The sequence below is a fragment of the Trichomycterus rosablanca genome, chromosome 3 (genome assembly GCF_030014385.1).
Source record: "Trichomycterus rosablanca isolate fTriRos1 chromosome 3, fTriRos1.hap1, whole genome shotgun sequence".
Taxonomy (NCBI): domain Eukaryota; kingdom Metazoa; phylum Chordata; class Actinopteri; order Siluriformes; family Trichomycteridae; genus Trichomycterus; species Trichomycterus rosablanca.
The window spans coordinates 5336532-5363801 of NC_085990.1; the positions used below are offsets into that span (position 1 = coordinate 5336532).

The 27270-nt window shown below is 41.1% G+C and overlaps 2 protein-coding genes across 6 annotated transcripts in view; one reads left to right on the forward strand and one right to left on the reverse strand.

The window, feature by feature from the left end:
- Positions 1 to 1856: 1856 nt before the first annotated feature.
- Positions 1857 to 12845, reverse strand: dap3 (death associated protein 3). Its single transcript, XM_062991735.1, has 13 exons — positions 12724 to 12845; positions 11017 to 11058; positions 10755 to 10877; positions 10525 to 10626; positions 7449 to 7557; positions 7210 to 7302; positions 5590 to 5720; positions 5392 to 5472; positions 5042 to 5209; positions 4893 to 4952; positions 3550 to 3639; positions 2159 to 2276; positions 1857 to 2064 (listed from the first exon to the last, which is right to left on the reverse strand). The coding sequence occupies exons 1-13, from the start codon at positions 12724 to 12726 to the stop codon at positions 1979 to 1981; spliced, it is 1206 nt and encodes a 401-aa protein (XP_062847805.1). The 5' UTR covers positions 12727 to 12845; the 3' UTR covers positions 1857 to 1978.
- Positions 12846 to 18905: 6060 nt separating this feature from the next.
- Positions 18906 to 27270, forward strand: part of LOC134310817 (histone-lysine N-methyltransferase ASH1L-like) — a 52116-nt gene continuing 43751 nt past the window's right edge. For all 5 annotated transcript variants that reach the window (XM_062992520.1, XM_062992521.1, XM_062992522.1 and 2 more), the window contains exon 1: positions 18906 to 19049. The gene's annotated coding sequence lies outside the window, so the exon portion shown is untranslated. The remainder of the gene's footprint in view (positions 19050 to 27270) is intronic.

A 27270-nucleotide genomic window follows, 5' to 3' on the forward strand; every position in this document is an offset into this window, starting at 1 on the left:
AACACACCACCACCATGTCAGTGTCACTGCAGTGCTGAGAATGATCCACCACCTAAATAATACCTGCTCTGTGGTGGTCCTGTGGGGGTCCTGACCATTGAAGAACAGCATGAAAGGGGGCTAACAAAGCATGCAGAGAAACAGATGGACTACAGTCAGTAATTGTAGAACTACAAAGTGCTTCTATATGGTAAGTGAAGCTGATGAAATGGACAGTGTGTAGAAACAAGGAGGTGGTTTTAATGTTATACCTGATCAGTGTAGATAGATATAATATTGTATAGATAGACAGACGAAGCTTTATTGCATTTTTTCATTTAGACAAATTTAGAAATTGATACCCACAACACACTAAAATGCAAAAAAAAGTTGGGACAGAGGCCTGTCACACTGAGTTCCACCAGCTTTCCTGAGACGTTTGAATGGTTTGGGAGCTGAGGACACATTGCTGCAGGTAAAGTTCCTCCATTCTTGCTTGATATGAGACTTCAGCTGCTCGAAGTTCCTTGGTCACCATTATCTGATTCTCTTTTTCTTCTCTTAACGATGCACCATATATTCTCACTGATAACAGTCTGTATGGTCTGTAATGGTTCTTTACAAAAACAAGCTGAAACATGGACTCATCTGACCAGAGCACACGTTTCTAATCCCTTTCTGTTCATCTGATGAGCTTGGGCCCAGAGAACTCAGTGGTTGTACGGCGCTCGTGGAGCTATGAAGCTTAAGGGCTTTGCTCAGGGACACTAAAGCACCCACAACCTTTCGATTGACAGCCCAAAGCTTTATCCACGGATCTACCACTGACCATATCATGAAACAAAACAAAAGTAAAACTTATCTAGTCAGTGTCTGCATTGTAAATCATGAATTACCTATAATTTGTGAGTTAAATAGGGCTTCCTATTTTTTCCTTTAATGTTTCTTCTATAATAGTAAAGGTAGTTATAATCTTACTGGAATATACACCGATGAGCCATAACATTAAAACCACCTCCTTGTTTCTACACTCCATTTTATCAGCTCCACTTACCATATAGAAGCACTTTGTAGTTCTACAATTACTGACTGTAGTCCATCCATTTCTCTGCATACCTTTTTAGCCTGCTTTCACCCTGTTCTTCAATGGTCAGGACCCCCACAGAGCAGGTATTGTTTGGGAGGTGGGTCATTCTCAGCACTGCAGTGACACTGACATGGTGGTGGTGTGTTAGTGTGTGTTGTGCTGGTATGAGTGGATCAGATACAGCAGCGCTGCTGGAGTTTTTTTAACACCGTGTCCACTCACTGTCCACTCTATTAGACACGCCTACCTAGTTGGTCCACCTTGTAGATGTAAAGTCAGAGACGATCGCTCATCTATTGCTGCTGTTTGAGTTGGTCATCTTCTAGACCTTCATCAGTGGTCACAGGTCGCTGCCCACGGGTCGCTGTTGCCTGTATATTTTTGGTTGGTGGACTATTCTCAGTCCAGCAGTGACAGTGAGGTGTTTAAAAATTTCAGCAGCGCTGCTGTGTCTGATCCACTCATACCAGCACCGTGTCAGTGTCACTGTAGTGCTGAGAATGATCCACCACCTAAATAATACCTGCTCTGTGGTGGTCCTGTGGGGGTCCTGACCATTGAAGAACAGTGTGAAAGGGGGCTAACAAAGCATGCAGAGAAACAGATGGACTACAGTCAGTAATTGTAGAAGTGGAGCTGATAAAATGAACAGTGAGTGTAGAAATAAGAATGGTGGTGGTTTTAATGTTATGGCTGATCGGTGTATTTTGACAGTAACAGAAATGTTCTGCTCCGTGTTAAACAGATGCTTTCTTCTCGAGTGTCAGAGGAATGAGGCGAAAGTAACAGGTCAGTTTTTCCCATGGGCTTTTTATTATTAAAGACATCAGTGGCATATGTGAACTGTATAATGGATCATATTACGCAAACACAGGGAGAGAGCGAGCGAGAGAGAGGGAGGGAGAACATTTATTACAAGAAGGCACACAGTCTTTCCAAGATAGATGGATTTCTGTTGCTGAGAAAAGTAAGCTCCTTCTTTCCTTCTTCTGTTTGACCTAAAAAAAAAAAGGTTCAGTGTTTCAGTGAACGGCTTTTTACTACAGACACAAACATGATTGTTTTACACTGCAGAATTCTACATAAACTCACTGTGTGGATGCTGCATCCAGTTACGGTCCATATAGTACAGATAACAGCTCTCAAACTCCTTATCACTGTAGTTGGAAATTGGAACTGGCACAAAGGGGTCCATCCGATCAAATCCCTCCTAAAAATTAAAAGGTAAAATATGGTTTCTTCGCTCGACATAGTGCCTGAATGTACAAACTTTATGTATATACAAGTCTGGGCATTTCGCAAAATGCAATACAAATAAGAATCTGTGATTTGTACTGATGCCTGCAACATATTGAGTCAGGGCAGAGATGTTTAGCACCGTTCAATGCTGTACATCGTATATGAGACTTCAGGTGCTTAACAGTCTGTGGTTGCCCTGGTCATATTCTTCTGGACAGCACTGTAGCCTTACAGCAAGAAGGTCCTGGGTTCGATCCCCAGGTGGAGCGGTCTGGGTCCTTTCTGTGTGGAGTTTGCATGTTCTCCCCATGTCCACGTGGGTTTCCTCCGGGTGCTCCGGTTTCCTCCCACAGTCCAAAGACATGCAAGAGAGGTGAATTGGAGATACAAAATTGTCCATGACTGTGTTTGACATTAAACTTGTGAACTGATTAATCTTGTGTAATTAGTAGGTAACTGTCCTGTCATGAATGTAACCAAAGTGTAAAACATGACGTTAAAATCCTAATATCATATTCTTCTCTTCATGATGCACCATGCATTTGGACAAATTTGGACAATAGGCAGGCCAATCAAGCATACAGACACACACTACGAAGCCATACTGAAGCCACACTGTTGAATCGTTTCACAATATCATGTACATTAGGTGGTGAAAGCTTAAACTATTAGTAATCATTCATTGAGTAATGCTCACTATGAACGAAATTACAATTGTCTCACATAGTTTAGCAAACTTGTGTGTCAAGACCCATATTTACTTACAAAAGTCTGTGGTGGATTCTCCTTTTATACCCAGTCATGATACCCTCACCTATCAGCATTTCACCTGCTTATTGTGAAATGCCTCAAAATAATGTCTAAATATTCTACTAAATATGCACTAATATTTGTTGGCGTCCCAACTTTTTCTGAATTTTGCAGACATAAAATCCTACATTTGTTCATATTTACAAAATACAATTTGCACCCAATTCAGTCGTGACCAGTTGGAGCTTAGCTCTCTGTACTCGAAACTTTACTTGCTGCAGATCGGTACTTTTCACCAGCAGTATTGCATGCAGATAGCCACGCACTGCCACTCATGATCAGCCAGCCCAGTGCAGGCCACCATGACCAGTCAGCAGAGGTCATAATTGCCCCATCAGAAACCTTGTTTCAGACATTATCCCTGATTGACCCTGAAATGTAGATTCTTGTGTGTATATATAACAACTGAATAATAAAAACATGCATGTGCTCACCTCTCCCAGCAGCTCCATAGGAAGGTAAGATAAGCGAGATGTAAACAGAGATCCTGTCTGTGAGAGAGTTGTAAGAATGGCTCCTCCACACTTGAAAAGAAGAATAAACCAGTAAGAGATGGTAGGACAAGAACTGCCAACAACAAACAGTACAAGACCAAAAGTTTGTAGACATTCAACTACTGAACACATGCCTTTACTCTTTTGAGAAAGCTGTGCACTAAACTCATAACTACATAACGTGACTGTGGTTTTACTGTGTTTTTTAAGGACTGCGTGCTTATTTGATGGTAATTTTGTTCCAACTGTACACAGTAGCAAGAAAAAATACCATTACTCCAATTGCAACATTACAGTTGGCACAATGGTAACCAGTTGTAATGTCACCCAGGCATTTGCAAATCCCATTAATCGCTCAGATGGTAAAGCCCGATATAATAATCCAGAGTTTGTGTCTACATTGCGCCATATTCCTATAGGGATTAGCTGATGGTGATCTTAAGCTTGTGTGCAGCTGTTGAGCTGCTGTTGCTTTTAAACATTTCTCTTTTTTAATTCTGTTTATGCATTTTTCCATTTCCCCCCAACCTAGCTGTATCTCCATTATGGCTATATAGAATAGAATGCCTTTATTTGTCATATATACATATATATACCCATGTATAGTACATACACATGTACAGTATATACAGGTGTACAGTACAATGAAATTCTTTTCCACATAACGCAGCTTGTTTGGAAGCTGGGGTCAGAGCACTAGATCAGCTATTGTACGGTGCCCCTAGGAGCTGAGAGGGTTAAAAGCCTCGCTCAAAGGCCCAACAGTGGCTGCATGGCAGAGCTGGGATTCAAACTCTCAACCTTAAAGTCAATAGCCCAAAGCTCTACCCACTAGGCTACCACTGACCCCTATCTTGAGTAACAGACACCCCTTCCAACACGTGCACAGTAACCAATCGCTTCTTTTCACCTGCATGAGGTGGGTTCACACAGGAATCAGTATCACATACCAAGAGGTGCAAACTGATCTCCATTGTTCCCCGTCTCTGTGCAGGAACCATCGACCAGCCAGCAAATGGTGAAATTGCAGCCGCAATGAGAAATTTATTCGGCCCGTCTCCCTCAGACATAGCCAATCATGTTTGTAGGCACTCGTTGGGCCAATAGCGAAGCTGAAATTTGACTAGTCAGCTTAAGCAGAGGAAAATACATGACTTGTTGGCAATGTGTTTAAATAGGTGAGGATTAAATAAAATTAAGTGACTACAAACTTTTGGTCATGAAGTGTAGAATATAGTGAACATAAAATGTTATAACTGAGGATAAAGAACTTAAAATCATACCCAGTCGTTCCTGAGCATTTTCCGCAGATTATGAACAAGTGTAAGCTCATCTGTTGCGACCTAAAACACAGACATTAGATACCACTGGTTTGTATAGTGCAGTGACATTATAAAACATATAATCATGCATGTACAGGAAGGTGAAGTACCTCGCTCTTGTCCTCCTTCCTCAAAGACGTCCTCCCCCAAAGAGCATTGACTCCATCCACGGCTACAGCCAGTCTAAAGGATTCTTCTCTGTCACCGCCAACCTGCAACCTCAGCTCACGAAGCAACGCGCCCACCACATCACTGCTGCTCTTCACACGAGTCACACCCTGAGCAAACCAATCAAGAGGAAATACAAACCATAATACACCGACTACAGCATCCTGCATTCAGCTAGAACAAAGAGGAAGATCAAAGCGAAAGCAAAACCTCAGATGTTTCTGCTGTCATTTGGGTGACAGCAACGGACTGGATGACAAGGGACTTATAATAAAGATCAAACAGGTCTCACCTGATTAATCAGTTCACCCAAAGGTCGGCCTTCCTCTGTGCTTTCTCTCTTTGTCCACACATAACGCTGTGTTGTTTTTATCTGCTCAGCAGTAATAAAAACACCCAGTCATGACAATACACATGGAGCAGTGTCAAATGTTCAGAAAAGGCCACTGATGTTAATAATTATAAAAAAAGAAGTTCTAATAGAGATTACCTTGGACAGAAAATGCTCGTTGGTGATTTTAAAGTTCTTTAGCCACTGTGAGGCCTGGATTGGCTGATCAAAGCGACCTGGGCGAGATGATGAGGGTAGCAGCTCACTACAGTTCTTGACCCACAGATGAGCTATAGAGAGAGAGAGAGAAAAGATCAAAAGATTGGAGAGGTGGAGACAGAGATGCACTTGCTTCTTCACTGTTAAAAATTCAAAAGAACACGAGAAAATGTTACCGACAGATTTAAACAACAAATCCCAAATTACCAAACACTCACAGAATTGAAAAAAATCACAAAAAATTCTGGAAAGAGGGCATACTGCCCCCCTCGCCACACAGTATGTGTCAGCACTACACCGCCTGCGAGACAGTGGGTAACAGTTCTGTGTATATATACATATGTTTATAAAATACATTTATATATCATCTGTATATCTGTCTGTAAATTTTTTTAATCTCTAATCACTTTTATTGTTAATTGTTCTGTTGTCATCTTTTGCTTCTTTTGTTATTATTGTTGTAATGCTTTGGCAATACTGTTTTTTACAGTCATGTCAATAAAGCTACTTTGAATCTTTAATCTGAAAAGATCATCTAATGTTGACATGGGCCAGATAGTATAATAACAGCAGAGCCAAGCAATTGTTTTTAACTAGGTGGGCAGCTACGATTAAAAAGTATATTGTATATTTCAAATAAATAATGTGTTTACATTACCAGTCTTATTCAAACACAATAATGGGTGTTTCCACTACGTTTTTACAATCTTCATTGATGGTTCTAATTCCCAGGCTTATACAAAAAAAACCAAAACTTTATTTTGTGCTCGGGTGGTGCAGCGGACTAACATGCTAGAACACCACTGCTGTGTTTGTACTAGCAAGGGTGAATCTCAGAAGAGTCAGTGACCTGGCTGGACATCCACACTCCACACAAACACAAATGGCTGTGTTTTAGGGTCACCTGCCGCTGCAATTTATGGGGGGGGCTCTGTATGGGAACTCAGTACTAGCAGGTAATAAAAAGCACCACAGATTAGACACAGATCTTCTCATTTTCCTCCCAATTTAGCACACTCAATTTGTCTGCTGAGGGATACCAGATTGCATCCGAGGAGAATACGTTGCTGCACACGCCTCTTCCGACACTGCCCTCCTCTTTTTGCCCCTGCTTTCTGCACAGGCGTCTCTTCCGCCAATCAGGGTCCTTACACAGCGTATGAAGGACCCACACGTGGCCAATTAGTATCTGCTGCAGGCACTGCCAATTATGCCCGCTAGATGGTGCCCATTCGACCAGAAGCAACGCAGAGTTTCGAACAGAGGAGTTCTGAATCTCAGCGCTGGTGTGCTAGCGTAATGTTTAAACCGGTCACTAAAGGGAAGAACTTGCAATGCCACTTTCATACGTGTTTATTCACACATAAAATTAACTGTGCATATTTAGCGCTATTCTTATTAATGACTTTGTTTACCAGGTATAAAATCCTCCAGGTTAGAATTTAATTACACTTTAATTAGTCTGTTTATTCCTTCACTGACAAACACTGCACATTTCTGTCATGCATAATTGCTAATGTTTAGTGTTTGTGTAACAGATGGAGTAAATGAGTTTCTGACCATCTGGTATGTGCAGGATGAGCCAGCCTTGTGTGGAGCAGAAATGCAGTGCGTGGCACAGAGACATGGTCTTCCCACATCCGGTCTCTCCATCTAATACACTGTCAAGGAAAACACTCACAAACACGCACGTTAAATACTGATGGTTTCTCGGCTCCTGGGGCACAGACAGAATCAAAGCTTTACATAAAAGAGTAATCAAGCAACATCTGTCTGAGTCAGTGTGATAGAAAGGATACAGAGCAGATAGCGCAGGGCAGGTTTGCTGTAATCAGCTCTTTTTAAATACGAGATGAGCTCCAGTGATGGTTGTCTCACCATAAAACAGGTTTCATTAAACGTCTTCATCTGGATGGATACAAAGCAAACTAAATAATTCAAATTATGATCAGATTATTAATAACCACTTGTGCTAACTGACAGCAATCAGCATACAAAGAGCTTCGTCAAACAGCATTGTTTTCTTTATGTATATATTTTGTTTATGCATTTTCTCCCCTTTCTCTCCCTTAAGCGCGTCCAATTGCCCGACTGCGTCATGCTTCCTCTCCACCAATGCCGATCCCCGCTCTGATTGAGAAGAACGAAGCTAACCCACGCCCCCTCCGACACGTGGCCAGCAGCCGTATGCATTTTGTCACCTACATTTTGACGAGTGCAGTGCAGCTCAGCACTGTGTACGGAGAGACCCACCCTGACAGCACTCTTTTCCCGTCTCTGTGCAGGCGCCATCAATCAGCCAGCAGAGTTCGTAATTACATTAGCTATGAGAGAGAGACCCTATCCTGTTTTTTTAATATCCCACCCATATCTGAACAACAGGCCAATCGTTGTTCATGTGGCCGCTCAGCCTAGCCGGTTGACAGAGCTAAGATTTGATACAATGTATTTGAGAGTCCAGCTCTGGTGTTCAGCGTGTGTTTTACCACTACGACACCTGAGTGGCGTCAGATAGCATTGTTTAGCAAAATATGAGCTTTCAAAACCATTTTTTAGTGTATCTGAGACAGTTAGACTCAAAGAACGTACTGACATCCTGCATAGAATTAATGCACAGCTTTCTCTCTGTGTAATAGAGTTTCAGGATGCATTTCTTGATGCTGTGGCGGACTGTGTAAAGTGACAACAGTTTTCTGAAATACTCCAGAGTCCATGTGGCTATATTTATCTCAGTAGCCTGATAGTTACTCATGTAGTAGCATCTAAGGGCTCGAAGGTCAAAGTGAGATTCTGCAAGAATCCCTGTATATTTTCACAATATTTTTATGGTAGATGGTGAAAGACCTCAATTTCTGCAATCAAATGTTGCATGTACCGATCAGCCATAACATTAAAACCACCTCCTTGTTTCTACACTCACTGTCCATTTTATCAGCTCCACTTACCATATAGAAGCACTTTGTAGTTCTACAATTACTGACTGTAGTCCATCTGTTTCTCTGCATACCTTTTTTTAGCCTGCTTTCACCCTGTTCTTCAATGGTCAGGACCCCCACAGGACCACTACAGAGCAGGTGTTATTTAGGTGGTGGATCATTCTCAGCACTGCAGTGACACTGACATGGTGGTGGTGTGTTAGTGTGTGTTGTGCTGGTATGAGTGGATCAGACACAGCAGCGCTGCTGGAGTTTTTAAACACCGTGTCCACTCACTGTCCACTCTATTAGACACTCCTACCTAGTTGGTCCACCTTGTAGATGTAAAGTCAGAGACGATCACTCATCTATTGCTGCTGTTTGAGTTGGTCATCTTCTAGACCTTCATCAGTGGTCACAGGACGCTGCCCACAGGGCGCTGTTGGCTGGATATTTTGGTTGGTGGACTATTCTCAGTCCAGCAGTGACAGTGAGGTGTTTTAAAACTCCAGCAGCACTACTGTGTCTGATCCACTCATACCAGCACAACACACACTAACACACCACCACCATGTCAGTGTCACTGCAGTGCTGAGAATGATCCACCACCCAAATAATACCTGCTCTGTGGTGGTCGTGTGGGGGTCCTGATCATTGATAAACAGCATGAAAGGGGTCTAACAAAGCATGTAGAGAAACAGATGGACTACAGTCAGTAATTGTAGAACTACAAAGTGCTTCTATATGGTAAGTGGAGCTGATAACATGGATAGTGAGTGTAGAAACAAGGAGGTGGTTTTAATGTTATGGCTGATCAGTGTAATTGACAGAAGCACATTCATTCTGCAAATCTCTCATTCTACCACATCCTAAAGATCCTTCATTGGACTTGTGAGGTTTAAACTAGGGATGCATCGATACCATTTTTTCCCAACCGAGTACGAGTACAAGTACATGTATTTTTGTACTCGCTGATACCGATACCTATTTAGAATGATGCAATCTGGAGCATTATGGAATAGTGTAGTTTTTAGTGTAAAATAGTGCAGTGGAACAGTTGCTTGGGTTGCCATCACTAATTGTAAAAAAAACAACCACCGCACAGACATCATTGAGAAAGCTTCTGACAAGCTAACGTTACCGCTCATTAATAAACGCACGTAATTAACGTTGTGCACATCATACATGCGATGCGATTCTGCTGATTGAAATATTTACTTTAAAAGGATAATACAGTCCGATCCCATCTGAGCCGATTCTATCAGCACGTACATTCGTGGTTCACCTCGGTAAATCGTAAACGACTCTGAGTCGACTCCCGCTCTGTGGTAATAACCAGTATAATTAAGCCTGAGCTTTATAATGTAAGCGAGTCACACAGCATTTTCTGTAGTAGTTGGTGTTTATTTACAACCGCATCATTCATTATAACAGTAAACACGGAGAGATGACTGAGAAAAGAAACTTAAAATGAGTCGACTCCTGAATCACTTGTATCGACACTGTGAACAGAGTATTGAACACAAACACGTCCTATAACAGCGGTGCGATGCTTTTGTAACCGGTTTATCTTCGCTGTTAGCTCTATTTTGAAGTTGTTGTTTTTTTTGTCAAACGGAACTAAATAACATTAAACGTGCGTGTGAGCGTGGTCAGTGAGAATAATTCAATCTGTCTCCCGTGGGTGAAAAATTTATTGCTTTAGTTTTAGAAGTAAAAAAATCTCGTAATGTCACGCCCCCCGGTCAGGCACTCGTGCCCCACAGGTTGAAAATCCCTGCGTTAACGCAGCAACGTGCACTACGTACACGGTATCGGATGTTTAGTATCGGAGCCTCGTTTGCGAGTACGAGTACGAGTTAATGAGCGCGGTATCGGGCAAATACCCGATACTAGTATCGATACTCATGCATCTCTAGTTTAAACACACTGAATAATAAATAATACATAATGCTGTTACCTGCATCTGAAAGCGTTGGGGCAGTCCATGTGGAAATAATGTGCGGACATGTGCAGCGGGAAGCGTGTAGTACTGACCAACATGATGCTCTGCATGGCACGACTACGGACGAGAGCAAAAAGGGACATAGACATAAACTTAAAGACATTATGTATTTTTGATTATCAAAAATTATGTTATCAAACTCTTGGAACTCTGGAAATAATAAAGATTTTAATGTTTGTACACACCGGGTCACTCTCTGAGGTCCTGCAAATAGAGGGACGACCTGATCCATCAGCATCTACTGCCAAGGAGGCCTTCTCCAGCTGTTGCCCATTGCCACTGATGTGAAGAGGACGTGTCTGTACCACCTACAGATGACACCAGAGATAGACAGAAAGCAGCAATAATATCAATAATATTAGTGAATAGTGAATTTAAATGAATCTGGTACATTTAACATTAGAATAGATGTTATTATATTTAAAGACTGAGTGTATAAACACTTACTGATAAACACAGTCTGTGACAAAGTCTTGGCAGGTTCATGTTCTAGAAATAAAGAAATAATGGAAGGTTTAAATCAACAGTTATTAATCTATTGATGTAGCACTTGAAAACTGGGTATTTGTGTTTAAGAAGTAAAAATAGAATTATTACAGAAGCATGTATCCATATTAGTATAGAAACAAAGCAGACTACTGTTTTTTATACTTACAATTAAAATGTACTGCACATCTGTAACAGACTTTCTGATGAACAGTGTTTCATACAGTTAAAGCTAATTATTTTTAACACTTTCATCAACAACTGTAAGATGTTCATTCTTTGAACCCCAGTTTTGCACATTTGCATTACAATCAAATTCCTAAAAATGTATTATTAATATTGTTCTAGTTATGTGAGAACACTTATTCTAATTAAACATTTCAGGTTGTCCCAAACCATTATTTTCCTATTTTTTCAAATAATAACAATACAGTTTGAGTAACTGAAACGTACACTTTTTTTTATTGCATTTTCTCCCTTTGTTCTCCCCCTTTAGCGCGTCCAATTGCCCAATTGCATCATGCTTCCTCTCTGCCTATGCCGATCCCTGCTCTGACCGAGGAGATCGAAGCTAACCCACGCCCCCTTCGACACGTGGGCAGCAAGCCGTATGCATCTTATCACCCACATATTGACGAGTGTTGTGCCACCTAGCAGTGTGATCGGAGAGACACACCCTAAGAGCACTCCTTCCTCATCTCTATGTAGGCGCCTCTAATCAGCCAGCAGAGGTCGTAATTGCACCAGTCTGACAGAGAGAGAGAGAGAGAGAGAGAGAGAGAGAGACCCACATCCGGCTTAGTCCCACTTATCTGAACAACAGGCCAATCGTTGTTCATGTGGCCGCTCAGCCTCAAACGGCAAGGCAGAGCTGAGATTCGATACGATGTACACAAGATTCATCAGTTTACAAGTTTAATGTCATACACTATTACGGACACTTATCTTCAATTCACCTCACTTGCATGTCTTTGGACTGTGGGAGGAAATCAGAGCTCCCGGAGGAAACCCATACAGACACAGGGAGAACATGCAAACTCCACACAGAAAGGACCCGGACAGCTCCATCTGGGGATCGAACCCAGGACCTTCTTCATGTGAGGCAACAGTGCTACCCACCGATGTCAGAATACATACATGCTATGGTAGAAGGGCTCATGTTGAATTTACCATGAACTTGCAAAATGCCAGCGACCTTCGAGATCCTGTATTGAGCTTAATACTGAGTTTAACTGTGTCCTTTTTTTGAAGAACAGTGAGAAGACACAGTTTGCAGTTGTACTTGTTTACTTAACGTTTAATTTGAATATAAATCTTTACAATACTGTAATATAAATGGTATAAATCATGACATGGATGGCACACAGTGGTCCTGAATTGCTTGTATTCACTGAATGTACATTTGCACAGAACAGAACAGATAAAGAATTAACCCAACATCATTTTCTAATATACACTTATATGTGGTAGCTGCTTATTTTACGACATATTATTTTATAGATAGTATTTTATTAACATTATTAGTAATAACAAGACAGTATAAATTCATTGTTTATATAGTTTTGAGCTCACCGTTCACCTTGACAGCACTGTGAGCATGTGAGCTAACAGCTAAAGCAGTTGTTTGCTAAACACACTAGAATGTAGAATGCAGTAACAATTGCTTACCATGTTTAAAAAGAATTACTCGACTGTCACAAGGGTATGGGTTCGAATAATCCGATTATTATATACAAACGAGTAAATAAAGCTTCGTCCCTGCTACACACACATGCTGACGGGCGCCGCCATGATCTGAGGCGATGACGTCACGCACCACCATCGACTTCCAGAAAACAAAATAAAAACAATTAAAAAATAATTTAACTTAAGCGTATTTAGTTATACATTCCTCCTTGTGTAAGAATATACCACGCAAATTATTGTGTTCAAGAAAAAAAATGTTAAAGATAAACGAGGAATCACATCTGAGATCTGAGCCACGGTTTTAATAATTATTAATAAATGTATTACCAATAAAAGTGATTACAAGTGAAGTTTTGTAAGAGTGAAAGTGTTAAAGCTTTTCATTTAACAATGAAAACAACAACCACCTCCTTGTTTCTACACTAACTGTCCATTTTATCAGCTCCACTTACCATATAGAAGCACTTTGTAGTTCTACAATTACTGACTGTAGTCCATCTGTTTCTCTACATACTTTTTTAGCCTGCTTTTACTCTGTTCTTCAATGGTCAGGACCCCCACAGGACCACCACAGAGCAGGTATTATTTGGGTGGTGGATCATTCTCAGCACTGCAGTGACACTGACATGGTGGTGGTGTGTTAGTGTGTGTTGTGCTGGTATGAGTGGATCAGACACAGCAGCGCTGCTGGAGTTTTTAAACACATCACTGTCACTGCTGGACTGAGAATAGTCCACCAACCATAAATATTTCCAGCCAACAGTGCCCCATGGGCAGCGTCCTGTGACCACTGATGAAGATGACCAACTCAAACAGCAGCATCGTCTCTGACTTTACATCTACAAGGTCGACCAACTAGGTAGGAGTTAAAATATGTGGACACACCTTTGTTAGTTGGCCATCAGCCATCATGAACTGTACTTTGTTTGTTTATTAGGATTTTAACGTCATGTTTTACACTCCTTGGTTACATTCATGACAGAAACGGTAGTTACTCGTTACACAAGGTTCATCAGTTCACAAGGTTATATCCAACACAGTTGTGGACAATTTTGCACCTCCAATTCACTTCACTTGCATGTCTTTGGACTGTGGGAGGAAACCGGAGGTCCCGGAGGAAACCCATGCAGAGACTCCACACAGAAAGGACCCGGAACATCCCACCTGGGGATCAAACCCAGGACCTTCTTGCTGTGAGGTGACAGTGCTACCCACTTATCCACCGTGCCACCACATGAACTTGACTTAAAACAGTAATAAGGAACAGTATTTTATATGTTACCTTATTAACTTTATTAACAAGACTCCCTTGTCAAATGTGGCAAACATTTGGCACAAGCAACTGGAAAGAAGTCTGGACTGCGCCCAAGCCAGTCTAGCACTCACACTCTCTGAATACATCACCGTAAACATGCCAAACGTTGCATGAATGTATGTTGCTTGTCATGCTTAAAACTGAGAACACTTTCAATTAGTGACCTGTAAATCATAACCAAAGTATATTTGCATTAATATGTTTTGCTCCAAACAATGTAAATATCGTTAATAAATAATTAATTGTGTATTTTGTAATATTCCTGCCCAGCCCTTCACTCACAGACATGCCTTTTGATGATATTATGCAATGCAGAGAAATAACTAAACTCCCTGAAATCCAGTTAAGTAGTCCAAACCTAATCTTGTTCATTAAGGACTAGGCCTTTCCTGAATGCTCATTTCATACCCAAGCTTTAACTGTTTAAAACATTTCACAATGTGGCCAGTCTTAAACTGTCCATATCCCAACCCTTTTCAGATCAATGTGGATGGTCTCTACGAAAAGGAAAGGCATAGGCTTTCTCTCCTCAGTAAGCTGAGAGGTTTTAACACCAGCAAATATACTTTGGTTATGATTTACAGGTCACTAATTGAAAGTGTTCTCAGTTTTAACATTGTGTCCTGGTACAGGAACCGTTCAGTTCAGCACAGGAACAAGGTGGCCCAAGTGGTGAACCAGGCCGGTAAAATCATTGGAGACAAACAACTGCCAGTACAGAATTCATAACATCTAATCTGTAACCAAAAAGGCAGTTCAGGTCTACAAGGACCACGACCTTACCCACCCTCTTCATTCCTCATTTCACCTGCTGCCATCAGGCATGAGACTTAAGGTCTCACTAGCCAGAAAAAAGGGTACAAAAAAGTTATTTGTGCCCTCTGCTAACACCATTTTGAACAAGGACATAATAAATAACCCACTTAAGAGTCTATGTGCATTGATGTTGAAAGTGTTTCAAGTATTTGTCTAAGTATTTATGTATTTATTTGCCAGGCTGACAATGACAGTTTGACAAATGAAGGTTTGTGAAATGCCAACTGTGAGCTGGCCTTGTTGCCATTCACAGTGTCAGTCTTCCTCAATGCTTTTGTGACTGAATGAATGCAAGCCCTTGTAGTCAAGTTTAAACTGGCACAAATCGCACTACGCATGGATTTGCACATGGGGTCAGCTCTGGAAACATCTTGACAATGAATAAAAAAAATAAGGAATAAATTAAGTAATTAACAAATTACATAAAGGGACATTAAACATGAATAATCTTAATTAATCAGGATGTAAACATACCTTAGAATTACCAACATGAGTTTACATCATAAGAAACCAAACTTGACATGCTAACATGATTGGATGAATCTCTTTTTTATGCTTCTTGCAGGCCTGAATAGTGTGACTGCAAAGTAAATGTACCTTGAAAATCACTGGACATCACACACTCAGTCACAGGAGCGGATAGTCCACTTCTTGGCATATTTTAGAAGGTGGAAGGATAGTGAAATCCTCACAGGGAACCAATGCACAGTTGATGAGAACTAGTGGTGGTAAATTCGGTTAATTTTATGGACTCGGGTTAGTCTGAGTCACTCAGCAATGTGATCCGGTTCACTTAAATCACTTGTACTGACATCTTGATTGAGATTAATTTATTGCATGAAAATGCATCAAAATATCACTTGTCTACCAAGCACTCATCTTCTGTAAATAAACTCTTCTCTCTTAATTCTCTTGTCAGTGACAAGTTGACACTTTTTTCTAAGTGAAATCTTGATCATGGGGTATAGCGACAAGGAGGGGGGAGAGGGGGGAGGCCTCACCTACCAATCAAATGGGTATATTAATGGGTCAAGGGTTCAAGGGGGATGGTCAGCAACAAATTGCCATGGTAACTTGACCCAGTCAGGCAGCCACAGTGGCACCAAAACAAACTATGGTAAATAAATTACCATGGGGAAGGGCTATGATACTCCTTAAGTTGTCAAGTCCTAAAGTAGCCTGTAAGCATTTGCATTTTATTAATAATACGTATAACTATATTTTGTTGTTGTTCTGTTTACAAGAAAATATGATGCATTACTAATCTATACCACTACTACTGATAATAATAATCAGCCACATAATGAACACCAGTGTGTTTAACCGCTTGTTTATTGGAATATTAAACTTATTACTTCACGGACTGGAGTGAAACCGGTTCAGCCAAATCGGTGTTTCCGGTGAGTCTGCTCACTCGCCTTGTGTACTTAGCAGCCAGTCAGAGGACTCATAGGATCCGGGTTAACTGAGACCTCGGACTCGTGATTCCTGATTCTGTATGAAGATTCAAATCATTAACCATAATTAGTGATTCAGGAACCGACCAGCTCTAATGAGAACATGCCAGACTCTGTTTAGAGATTGACCAAAAGCATAGGAAACCAAACGCTGAGACATGCTAACATGACTGGGTGAATCTGTTCTTCATGCAGGCCTGATTCTTACTTGTCCAAAGAAAAATGCATCCAGTGGTTTAACAAACTCTTTTATCATGTTAGTGTCACTGCTGTGTTTACAGTGGTCCACTCTTTAAACAACATATGGTCTTGTGGTCCATCCTTTTTCACTGATGAACAGGATAGAGGGGGCTGACAAGTTATGCATTCTTGTACCAGCTGGACTCCAGTCAGTAATTGTTTACAGTGCTTAAGAAAAAAATATTTGCCTCTTTCCCAATTTCTTCTGTTTTTGCAGATTTTTTGCACTTATTTGTTTCAGATCATCAAATTACTTTTATTATTACTTTTTAAAAAATAATTTCATTTATTGATGGACAGGGTAGAGGGAAACTATTCACAGATTAGCTAAGTCAGTAACAAAAAAACTGTATATAGTAAATGTACCTAATAAAATGGTCATTGAGAGTGATTGCAAGGTTAATGTACAGTAACTTAAAAATTGCTAGACATCACACTCAGTCAAACCGAGGAGCGTCAGTAGTCAATCCACCTACTGGCATGTTTTGTAAGGTTGAAAAATAGCGAAGTACTCACAGGGAACCAATGCGGAGCTGATAAGAACATGCAAAACTTTGGTTGGACACTAATCAAAGACAATAATTATTTATTTATTAGGATTTTAACGTCATGTTTTACACGGTAGTTACTCCTTACACAAGATTCATCAGTTCACAAGTTTAATGTTAAACACTGTCATGGACAATTTACCTCACTTGCACATCTTTGGACTGTGGGAGGAAATCCACACAGACATGGGGAGAACATGCAAACTCCATACAGAAAGGACCCAGACCGCCCCACATGAGGATCGAACCCAGGACCTTCTTGCTGTGAGGCAACAGTGCTACCCACTTAGCCACCGTGTCACCCTTAGACAATACATCTAGAGGCAGACAGTAAGTCCACATACTGGCTGGCAAATTTAGGAAAATGGAGGGAAACCAAAGTACCCAAAGAAGACCATGCAGGTCTGAGGAAAATATACCATTTACATTTACATTTTCGGCATTTAGCAGACGCTCTTATCCAGAAGTGCTTCCATAGTGAACATTTCATTACTCTAGTCTAAGTAGACAACAGTCCAAAAACACAAATCTGCTAAAACCTGTTAGGACCAAAGTGTTTTTTTTGTTTTTGTTTTTTTAATGAAAAAGAAATGAATAAGAGTGTTAGTAAGTAAGTAAGTACAAGTCAGCTTAAGTGATTAGTAAAGAGGTGATGAAGGTTTTTAATCGTTTTTTAAAGACAGTGAGAGACTCAGATGTTCGGACAGACAGAGGAAGTTCATTCCACCATTTGGGTGCCAGAGAAGAGCCTTGATGCTGATACTTGTCTTCCTTAAATCCTGGGTGGAGGATCAAGTCGAGTGAGACTAGTGGCTCGGAGGTTGCGTGGTACAGAGCGGGGTTTGATTAGACCTCGAAGGTAGCTTGGGGCTGGTCCATATTTGGCTTTGTAGGCGAGCATCAGTGTTTTAAACTGAATGCGTGCAGCTACAGGAAGCCAATACCAAACTCTAGACTGACATAAAACAAAGGCAAGGATTAAATAAAGGTTACTTAGTTTAAAAAATGGTGCCAAGTAAAGTGATGTTGATCATTACACCTATTGGTATTTTTGTAGGGGGGTGAAGGAAATCAGTGTGCACAAAGGAAACCCACAGGAACATGAGGGTTTCATACCAAACTCCTTACAGACATTATTGTGGTTTGTTACACTGCTTTCTGTTTTATCGAAGTGCGCCAAATTTAGGAGTGGGTATTAGATAAAAGAGGTATGCCACCTCTGGTCACCTACAGTAGTGCACTTATTTTGGATGACAACAGTAGTGGTGTATGATAATGTTGCTGCAAGTAACGAGGCAGAATAGTGCAGCCATGCTGAATTTAGAAACTGAGCATCAGTACAGTCCATGTAAAGCATACATACTATTAAAAACTACCCAAAATAATCACTGGTTTTGAAGATGTTTAAAAAGAGATTAGAATAATGAAAAGAAAATGGCTGTGGGGTGAATGTGCACCAGTAATGAATAGATCCTGTACCCAGTGAACCCAGAGAACCCAGAGAACCCAGAAACGCGCGGCCGCGTCGGGTGCCCTTTTAATTTGCGACTTTGTTTTTCAGTCGTGGTCTCGGGTCCTGGACGCTAGGCAGTGCTCGTTATCTGCAGATTAATAGTCGGCCACGGAACGACTACCTCCAAGCGGTGGATATGTGGGTACACAATGTACGACTGACTGTGCTTTTGATGTAAAACAACTGCGCAAGAGACGGATAGCGGGAGGAGAAGGAGGAGGGGAGCGACGGGGGGAACTTGAGAGTCGTACGCAGTTGCACAGTGTTCATCTTTACTGCTCCATCAGTACACACACACACACACACACACACACACACACACGCAACATCCCAGTCTGTGTTTCGCCTTCGCTTCAATGCGCTCTCGTATAACCGAGCTGAAGTCTGTGCGCGCCTGGTAACCTTCTCCACACAGTCGGGTAAGTAAGACGAGCCTCGATTTATTAACCGATATGGAAGTGGTTTTCTAAATCGCCTCCTCCGAGTTTTGGACCTCATCTCAAAGTGGAGCTTCTCTGCTTCGTAGTTCGGACCTGAGCATAAATATTAGGACACGAAACGGTCATATTAATACTGTTACTTTTGATGCATGCGTAGTTTTGCTTTTCCAAGTATCAGCTGAATATTTACGCGTCTCATCCATACGTGTTTGAAGACTTGCCCAATATCTTCTGTACCCCGGAATGACCTAATGCTAAAGGCAGCTCTGTCCGATCCACTGTCATGTATTATAGTCGTGAACACACACGCAGTTTGTTCGCTACAGCAGGGCTGGACTCGGCTTGAGTTGGTGTTTCTCTCCTGAACTAGTCTACTGCGTTTTCTTTTAAGCGGAAACGCCATTGTATATCACGCTGCCAATTAATTACCGCTCGTTTCTACAAGCCTCATCGCTTTGTGTTCAAGTTTCTTCTATTTTCGGAACAGCAGCTTTATAACTAGGTCAGAGAAAAGCGGGCAGGGACGAGATTGCTGCTTTGTGGGTTCAAGTTCCTCCGATGTGTCTGTGGCAATCTCAGCCAGCCTCCTTTCAGGAGCAGTTCAGGAGGAACTAGTCCAAACGAACCGAGATGAACCCAGGGACCCTGTTCAGAATATTTACTGGGTACTTTCAGAGGAAGGTTGGGTTTTAAAGAAACACACTCAGTTACTGGGATGAGACCTTCAATGGTACTTAATTGTAACAAACCTCAATTTTAGAAAAGTTGGAACTGTATATAAACTGTATATAAAATGTTTTAATAAACCTGAACCTGTAGTAAATTTATCCTTATATTAATGTATATTTATATATTATATAAATATTTATCCTGTATTTAACTTTATCCTTTTTTTCTTTGTAAATGTCTATTTACTTTACATCTGATAATTAAGACTTAGTCTTTAGGGTTGCCAACTTTCAGAACTGGAAATAAGGAACACCCTGGGCTGGCGGGTTGGTGGAGGGCATAGGGTGGGGGGTGGGCTGGCAGGGAGGGAGGGGGGTCATAGCGCCGGCCCTGCTTGTGTTACTTTGGTTTTGCCCTAAGCCGGATTCGAACCTAGGGCGGAAAAATATACGCGATGCGCTCTGCCCACTGCGGTACTTACACAACGATATATTAAATAGGTTGTTATGTTCATATGCCTGCGCACACACGGCGTCACTAAGACTAAAAGTGAACACTACTTAAACGCTTTCTAATTCCCACGGTAGCAACAGTTTCCTTCTGTTTCATACATATCGCCCTGTCTCAGTCTAATCTGCAGCATTTCTCTCCCATTGATAAAAATACGGAACAAAGTGCGTCCCATATCAGTTCAATACGGAACGCGACGTTTAGTTTCCAAATAAGGAACAATTCCGTTTTTTACGGGACGGTTGGCAACCCTACTTGTCTTAATTGTAACTAAAGACCAATTGAATAGAATGAATAGAATAGAACACCTTTATTTGTCATATATACATATACAGATGTACAGCACAAAGAAATTTCTTCTTTGCATATCCCAGCTTGTTTGTAAGCTGGGGTCAGAGTGCAGGGTCAGCCATTGTGCGGCGCCCCTGGAGCACAGAGGGTTAAGGGTCTTGCTCAAGGTCCCAACAGTGGCTGCATGGCAGAGCCTGGGATTCGAACTCTCAACCTTTCAGTTGATAGCTCAAAGCTCTACCCACTACGCTACCACTGCCCCCTAAATTAATCCAGTTTTGAAAGTTTTTTTTTTTGCCATTGTTAAGTTGTATTGTCATTCAAAGCATCCTTTTATATTATGGCACGTTCTAATAGGAGACAGGTCTGACCTGCAGTCAGGCCAGTCTAGCATTTATACTTTTTGATAACACAGCTATGTCATTGTAATATGCAGAATGTGGCTTGGAGTTGGAAATTCAAAGACATGAGCAGTGGCGTAACTAGGAGCTCATGGGCCCCAGTGCAAAAAAATATTTTGGGCCCCCTCAACAAAGTTTATATATATATACATTTTGTTGAGGGGGCCCAAAATATTTTTTTTGCACTGGGGCCCATGAGCTCCTAGTTACGCATATATATGTATATACTGTATATGTACCACTATATTTTGATTGCATGTATTCTGATATTTCATATATATTGTCTTTTAGTTATTTTAATATTTTACTTTACTTGACCAACAGTCAAACACGGTGGCAGTAGCATGATGGTCTGGGGCTGCCTTGCTTTAACAAGACCTGGACGACTTAATAGATGGAACCACCAATTCTGCTCCTTATCAAAAAATATCCACCTGTCAATCCATGACCTAGAGCTGAAGCGCAGCTGCATTATGCAGTGGGTCATTGATCCAAACCACACAAGCAAGTTCACCTTTGAATGGCTCAAATGTCAAAGTCCTGACTTGAATCCCATCGAGATGCTGTGGGAAGACCTTAAACGTGCAGCTCATGATCAAAACTTACCAATGTAGCTGAATTTACAAAATTCTGCCAAGAGGAGTGAAATATAATTCTTTCATAGCAATGTTAAAGACTCATCATAAGTTATAGCGAAATTTTGATTGCAGTTTTTACCGCCAGTAACCGTTATTATGTTTGTTAGATTTTTTGCTGATTTGCCAAATATCATGAGTCATACATCATTAATTTAACAAAGTGATCCACCTTTGTCAGGTCAATTATATTTGAGAAACTAATCCTGGATCAAAACCTTGTTTTTCATTATTATAACTGAGTTAATACTTGAACTCTCTTGTACTCTTGAACTAAAGGAAAGGCTTATGAATGAATAGGAATTATTGTTACATCTGCATTAACTACTTAATTTACCCAATAAATCTTTATCCAAGTCACAAAAATAGACACAGATTCAAGATTAGCTAATAACATAGATGCAATCAATCATTTTTCTGGTCATGTCACAGCATCTCAGAAAGGTTAGAGCCTAGACCTTGACTTCTATCTCAGCCAAGTTACCGTATAGACTCTGACTTGTATCTCAGACAGGTTACAGTCTAGACTCTGACATGTATCTTAGCCGGGTTACCGTCTAGACTCTAACATGTATTTCAGCCAGGTTACAGTCTAGACTCTGACTTGTACCATGTTAGGTTACCATCTAGACCTTGACTTGTATCTCATTCAGGTTACCATCTAGACTCTGACCTGTATCTCAGCCGGGTTACTGTCTAGACTCTGACTTGTATTTTAGCCATGTAAACGTCTAGACTCTGACTTGTATCTTAGCCAGGTGACTGTCTAGACTCTGACTTGCATCTTAGCTGGGTTACCGGTCTAGACCCTGACTTGTATCTCAGACAGGTTACCATCCAGACTCTGACTTGTATCTTAGCCAGGTTATCGTCTAGACTCTGACTTGTATCTTAGCCTGGTTACAGTCTAGACTCTGACTTGTATTTCAGCCAGGTTACAGTCTAGACTCTGACCTGTATCTCAGCTGAGTTACAGTCTAGACTGTGAATTATATCTTTTTCAATGTTCATTATAAAACATTCATAGTTTTAAATCGTTAACAACAACAATCCAATCAAATGAGGGATAAGTGCTTCAATCAAGGAGCCAACAGTGGAAACCTGGCAGTGGAGGGATTAGAACCAGCAAGTCCAGTACTTTAGCCACTGATCAAATGTGCCCTACAAATGCATTGAATGAGAAGTTTTTTTTACATTTATGGTGTTTAGCAGTGGCTTTTTTCAAAGCTATTAAAACTTAAGGTCTTTGCTTTAGGGCTCAACAGTTGTAAGCTGGTGGTGGTGAGGATTAAACCAGCAGCCTTCCAACTGCTAGTTCAGTACCCTAACCACTGAGCTATTAATGTTGTATACATTAATTAAGAGTTTTTGCTCTTGGTTTATAATTCTTTTTAGCTTTTGGTGTAATCTTTGCAGGATGCTCACTCTATAGGAGAGTCCCAGCAGTACTCAATTTTCTTATTGTCGATTGTGTTCTTTAATCATGTATTTGTAATTTTCTCAGGTATGGGGAGCATAAACGTACGTGTCTTGTGAGGAGCAGAATTAGACTTTATGTGCTTAGTTCATAGGCTGAGGCACCTCTACAACCCACACCCCTCATTTATCTCTGTTAGTTCATCCCCTACTTTTTAAAGATACAGTTTTAGAGATGTTTACATCATTTTTTATTGTGAATTATTGATCAATGTCTGTTAAGATTTGAAAAATTACAGGTGATGTAGGTAATGCAGAAATTCACATATTTTCATAGGGTTTGGAACTTCTTGCAACTGTATATTACTTTTGAGACTTCTAATGGTGACTTTCTTTAGATAATTGAATAATCACTATTCAGTATTTTAGACATTGTGCTGACGAGAAAGAAACTTGGTGGACAAAACAGAGGGATCAGGAATGGACTCTTTTAAAGAGGGGAATAAGGTCTTTGGCAAGACCGTTATTGGAAACAAGCAGAAGTAATGCAGAAGTAAACCTGTGGTAAACTTTAAAAAGTTTGAATAGTGTTCTGGGGCTCACAGATTGACAAAACATATTAAGGAGGAGAGTTGATATCTACAAACCACATTTCAAGAGAAGTTTCCAATGTATTCACTGATCAGCTTCAATGTATTTAGTAAATATTAGCACATTAAGAATTTCATGCCTGCAACACACTCCAAATAAGGCAGTGAGAGGTTTATAGAGTGTTCAAGTTACAGGGTTCCACAATAAGCGGGTGAATTGGTACCAGGTGAGGGAATCATACTTGGGTAAAAAAGGAGGATCCGGCGCCCAGGTGGCACAGCGGGATATTCCGCTTGCACACCAGCACCGATTTTCTGAGCTCCTCGGTTCGAAACTTTGTGTTGCCTCCGTTCAGCTGGGCGCCATCTAGCGGGCATAATTGGCAGTGACTGCAGCAGATACTAATTAGCCACCAGATCTGCAGGGTGGGGGCCGGACTATGTGTGGGTGGGTGGGTCTTCATACGCTGTGTAAGGACCCTGACTGGCGGAAGAGACGCCTGTGCAGAAAGCAGGGGCGAGAAGAGGAGGGCAGTACACGCGTCGGAAGAGGCGGAAGACAAAATTGAATGCGCTGAATCGGGAGAAAAATGGGGAGAAAATGCATTAAAAAAAAAAAATAAATAAAATAAAAAGGAGGATCCACCCAAGGCTCAGTCTGTATAAGCAGGGATGGGTTGTGGCTCACCACTGTGGTCCAAACTTCAGTCTTTCACCAGCTACTGATCATAATATTGTGAAAAGATTCTGAGAATCTGGAGAAATCTCAGTCTATGTTGAAATCTGAAACCACTGTTAATATGTGTGATCTTTGAGCTCTCAGACAGCATTGCATGAAAAACCATCATACTACTGTGATAAGTATAGCCACATGGGCTTGGGAGTACTTCAGAAAACTGTTGTCTCTTAGCACAGTCCGCTGCTGCATCAAGAAATGCAACCTGTTACACAAAGAGGAAGCCGTACATCAGTTGTATACAGAAATGACTCAGAGTTCTCTGTGCTCCAGCTCATCTCTTATGGTCCGACAGACATGTAGGCTTTATATATCTGGATTTAAAATATTGATATGACATCTCTATTTTTAGAAATGCTTGATTTTTGGTTTGTTTAGTTTTTTTTAGAACAGATTATAATAAACAATTTGAGAAGTTATAAAAATGGGAAGCTTAGGAGGCTGTCGGTGTTTTTTAAGAGCAGACAGGTCTAAGTGTTCTTTTGCTTTTGATCTGTTGTGTTAAGGCTACAGGTCATGTAGGCTATACACACAGTCACACTCCACTCTGAGCTGTATCTGCTTTCCTCAGGCTATTTTTTCCTCCCGTCAGTCCTTTGGAATTATTCCTGGCACACCTTTGAATGCTTTCTGCATTAAACTTGAATGATTTATTTTTTTACCAAAATGACAAAATCAGATTGTGGAAAGTGCACGTAATCGATGCTGCTCGGATCGGTTTCTTTTCTTTTCTTTTCTAAACAATTTGATTCTATGACTGAAACTGGAAGTGCTCTCAAGAATACAGTGTCGACTTTTCCGTTTCTGCCTGGATTTAGCCCATTTTGGGGTGTATTCATGTGCACTTTCCCTCAGGCTAGAGGTTAAACACTGGATGTTCAGCATCCCCTGTGGAAATTAATGCACTGATGTCATCATTTGGTTTCGTTTATGAAAATGAGCTCACTCAGTGTGTGAAAGCACCAGTTTTTTTGGAGAGCACTAGAAAATAAAGCATTTTGTTTGTAAAGGATGAGCTTAGCATCTGTTTATTTGATGTCTCATGTTGTTTACCTACTACAGCACTGGTGCACGTATTATTTATTCATTCATTCATTTTCTTATCCGGTTATCCAGTCAGGGTGGGGGGGGTCTTATGGGGGTGGAGCCTATCCCAGCTTTTCAATGGGTGCAAGGCATACAGTAACACCCTGGACGGGGGGCAGACACACACACACATACACACACACCCATTCACTTATAGAGCAATTCAGTGTCTCCAATTAACCTGACTTATACACTAATGAGCCAAAACATTATGACCACTTACTTAATAATTTGTCAGACTAGCTAGTCTTTCAACTTCTGTACATTGAGAGGTGGATCATCCTACAGTGCCTCCTGGTGCCATCACTTTTTTCACATCCTGAGCACTCCGTACTATTTTGGACTCGACCGTCTGACCATAACAATTTTGACCTTATCAAAGTCACTCAGGTGTTTATGCTGATCATATCTGCTGCATTCAACACATGTATTATGGGTAACTACGATCAGCCCAATACGTAATAAATCCCTGCATGCATATAACAAATGTAATCTAAGTAAACACAAAACACAGTTCTTAAATGATCATTTAATTTAGTTGTTAGGGTTTACTCAAAGTCACAATGTGTTTCTGTTCCTTGACCTAATACCATAAGTATATGGACATACAGTGTATCACAGAAGTGAGTACACCCCTCACATTTCTGCAGATATTTAAGTATATCTTTTCATGGGACAACACTGACAAAATGACACTTTGACACAATGAAAAGTAGTCTGTGTGCAGCTTATATAACAGTGTAAATTTATTCTTCCCTCAAAATAACTCAATATACAGCCATTAATGTCTAAACCACTGGTAACAAAAGTGAGTACACCCCTTATTGAAAGTTCCTGAAGTGTCAATATTTTGTGTGGCCACCATTATTTCCCAGAACTGCCTTAACTCTCCTGGGCATGGAGTTTACCAGAGCTTCACAGGTTGCCACTGGAATGCTTTTCCACTCCTCCATGATGACATCACAGAGCTGGCGGATATTCGAGACTTTGCGCTCCTCCACCTTCCGCTTGAGGATGCCCCAAAGATGTTCTATTGGGTTTAGGTCTGGAGACATGCTTGGCCAGTCCATCACCTTTACCCTCAGCCTCTTCAATAAAGCAGTGGTCGTCTTAGAGGTGTGTTTGGGGTCATTATCATGCTGGAACACTGCCCTGCGACCCAGTTTCCGGAGGGAGGGGATCATGCTCTGCTTCAGTATTTCACAGTACATATTGGAGTTCATGTGTCCCTCAATGAAATGTAACTCCCCAACACCTGCTGCACTCATGCAGCCCCAGACCATGGCATTCCCACCACCATGCTTGACTGTAGGCATGACACACTTATCTTTGTACTCTTCACCTGATTGCCGCCACACATGCTTGAGACCATCTGAACCAAACAAATTAATCTTGGTCTCATCAGACCATAGGACATGGTTCCAGTAATCCATGTCCTTTGTTGACATGTCTTCAGCAAACTGTTTGCAGGCTTTCTTGTGTAGAGACTTCAGAAGAGGCTTCCTTCTGGGGTGACAGCCATGCAGACCGATTTGATGTAGTGTGCGGCGTATGGTCTGAGCACTGACAGGCTGACCCCCCACCTTTTCAATCTCTGCAGCAATGCTGACAGCACTCCTGCGCCTATCTTTCAAAGACAGCAGTTGGATGTGACGCTGAGCATGTGCACTCAGCTTCTTTGGACAACCAACGCGAGGTCTGTTCTGAGTGGATCCTGCTCTTTTAAAACGCTGGATGATCTTGGCCACTGTGCTGCAGCTCAGTTTCAGGGTGTTGGCAATCTTCTTGTAGTCTTGGCCATCTTCATGTAGCACAACAATTCGTCTTTTAAGATCCTCAGAGAGTTCTTTGCCATGAGGTGCCATG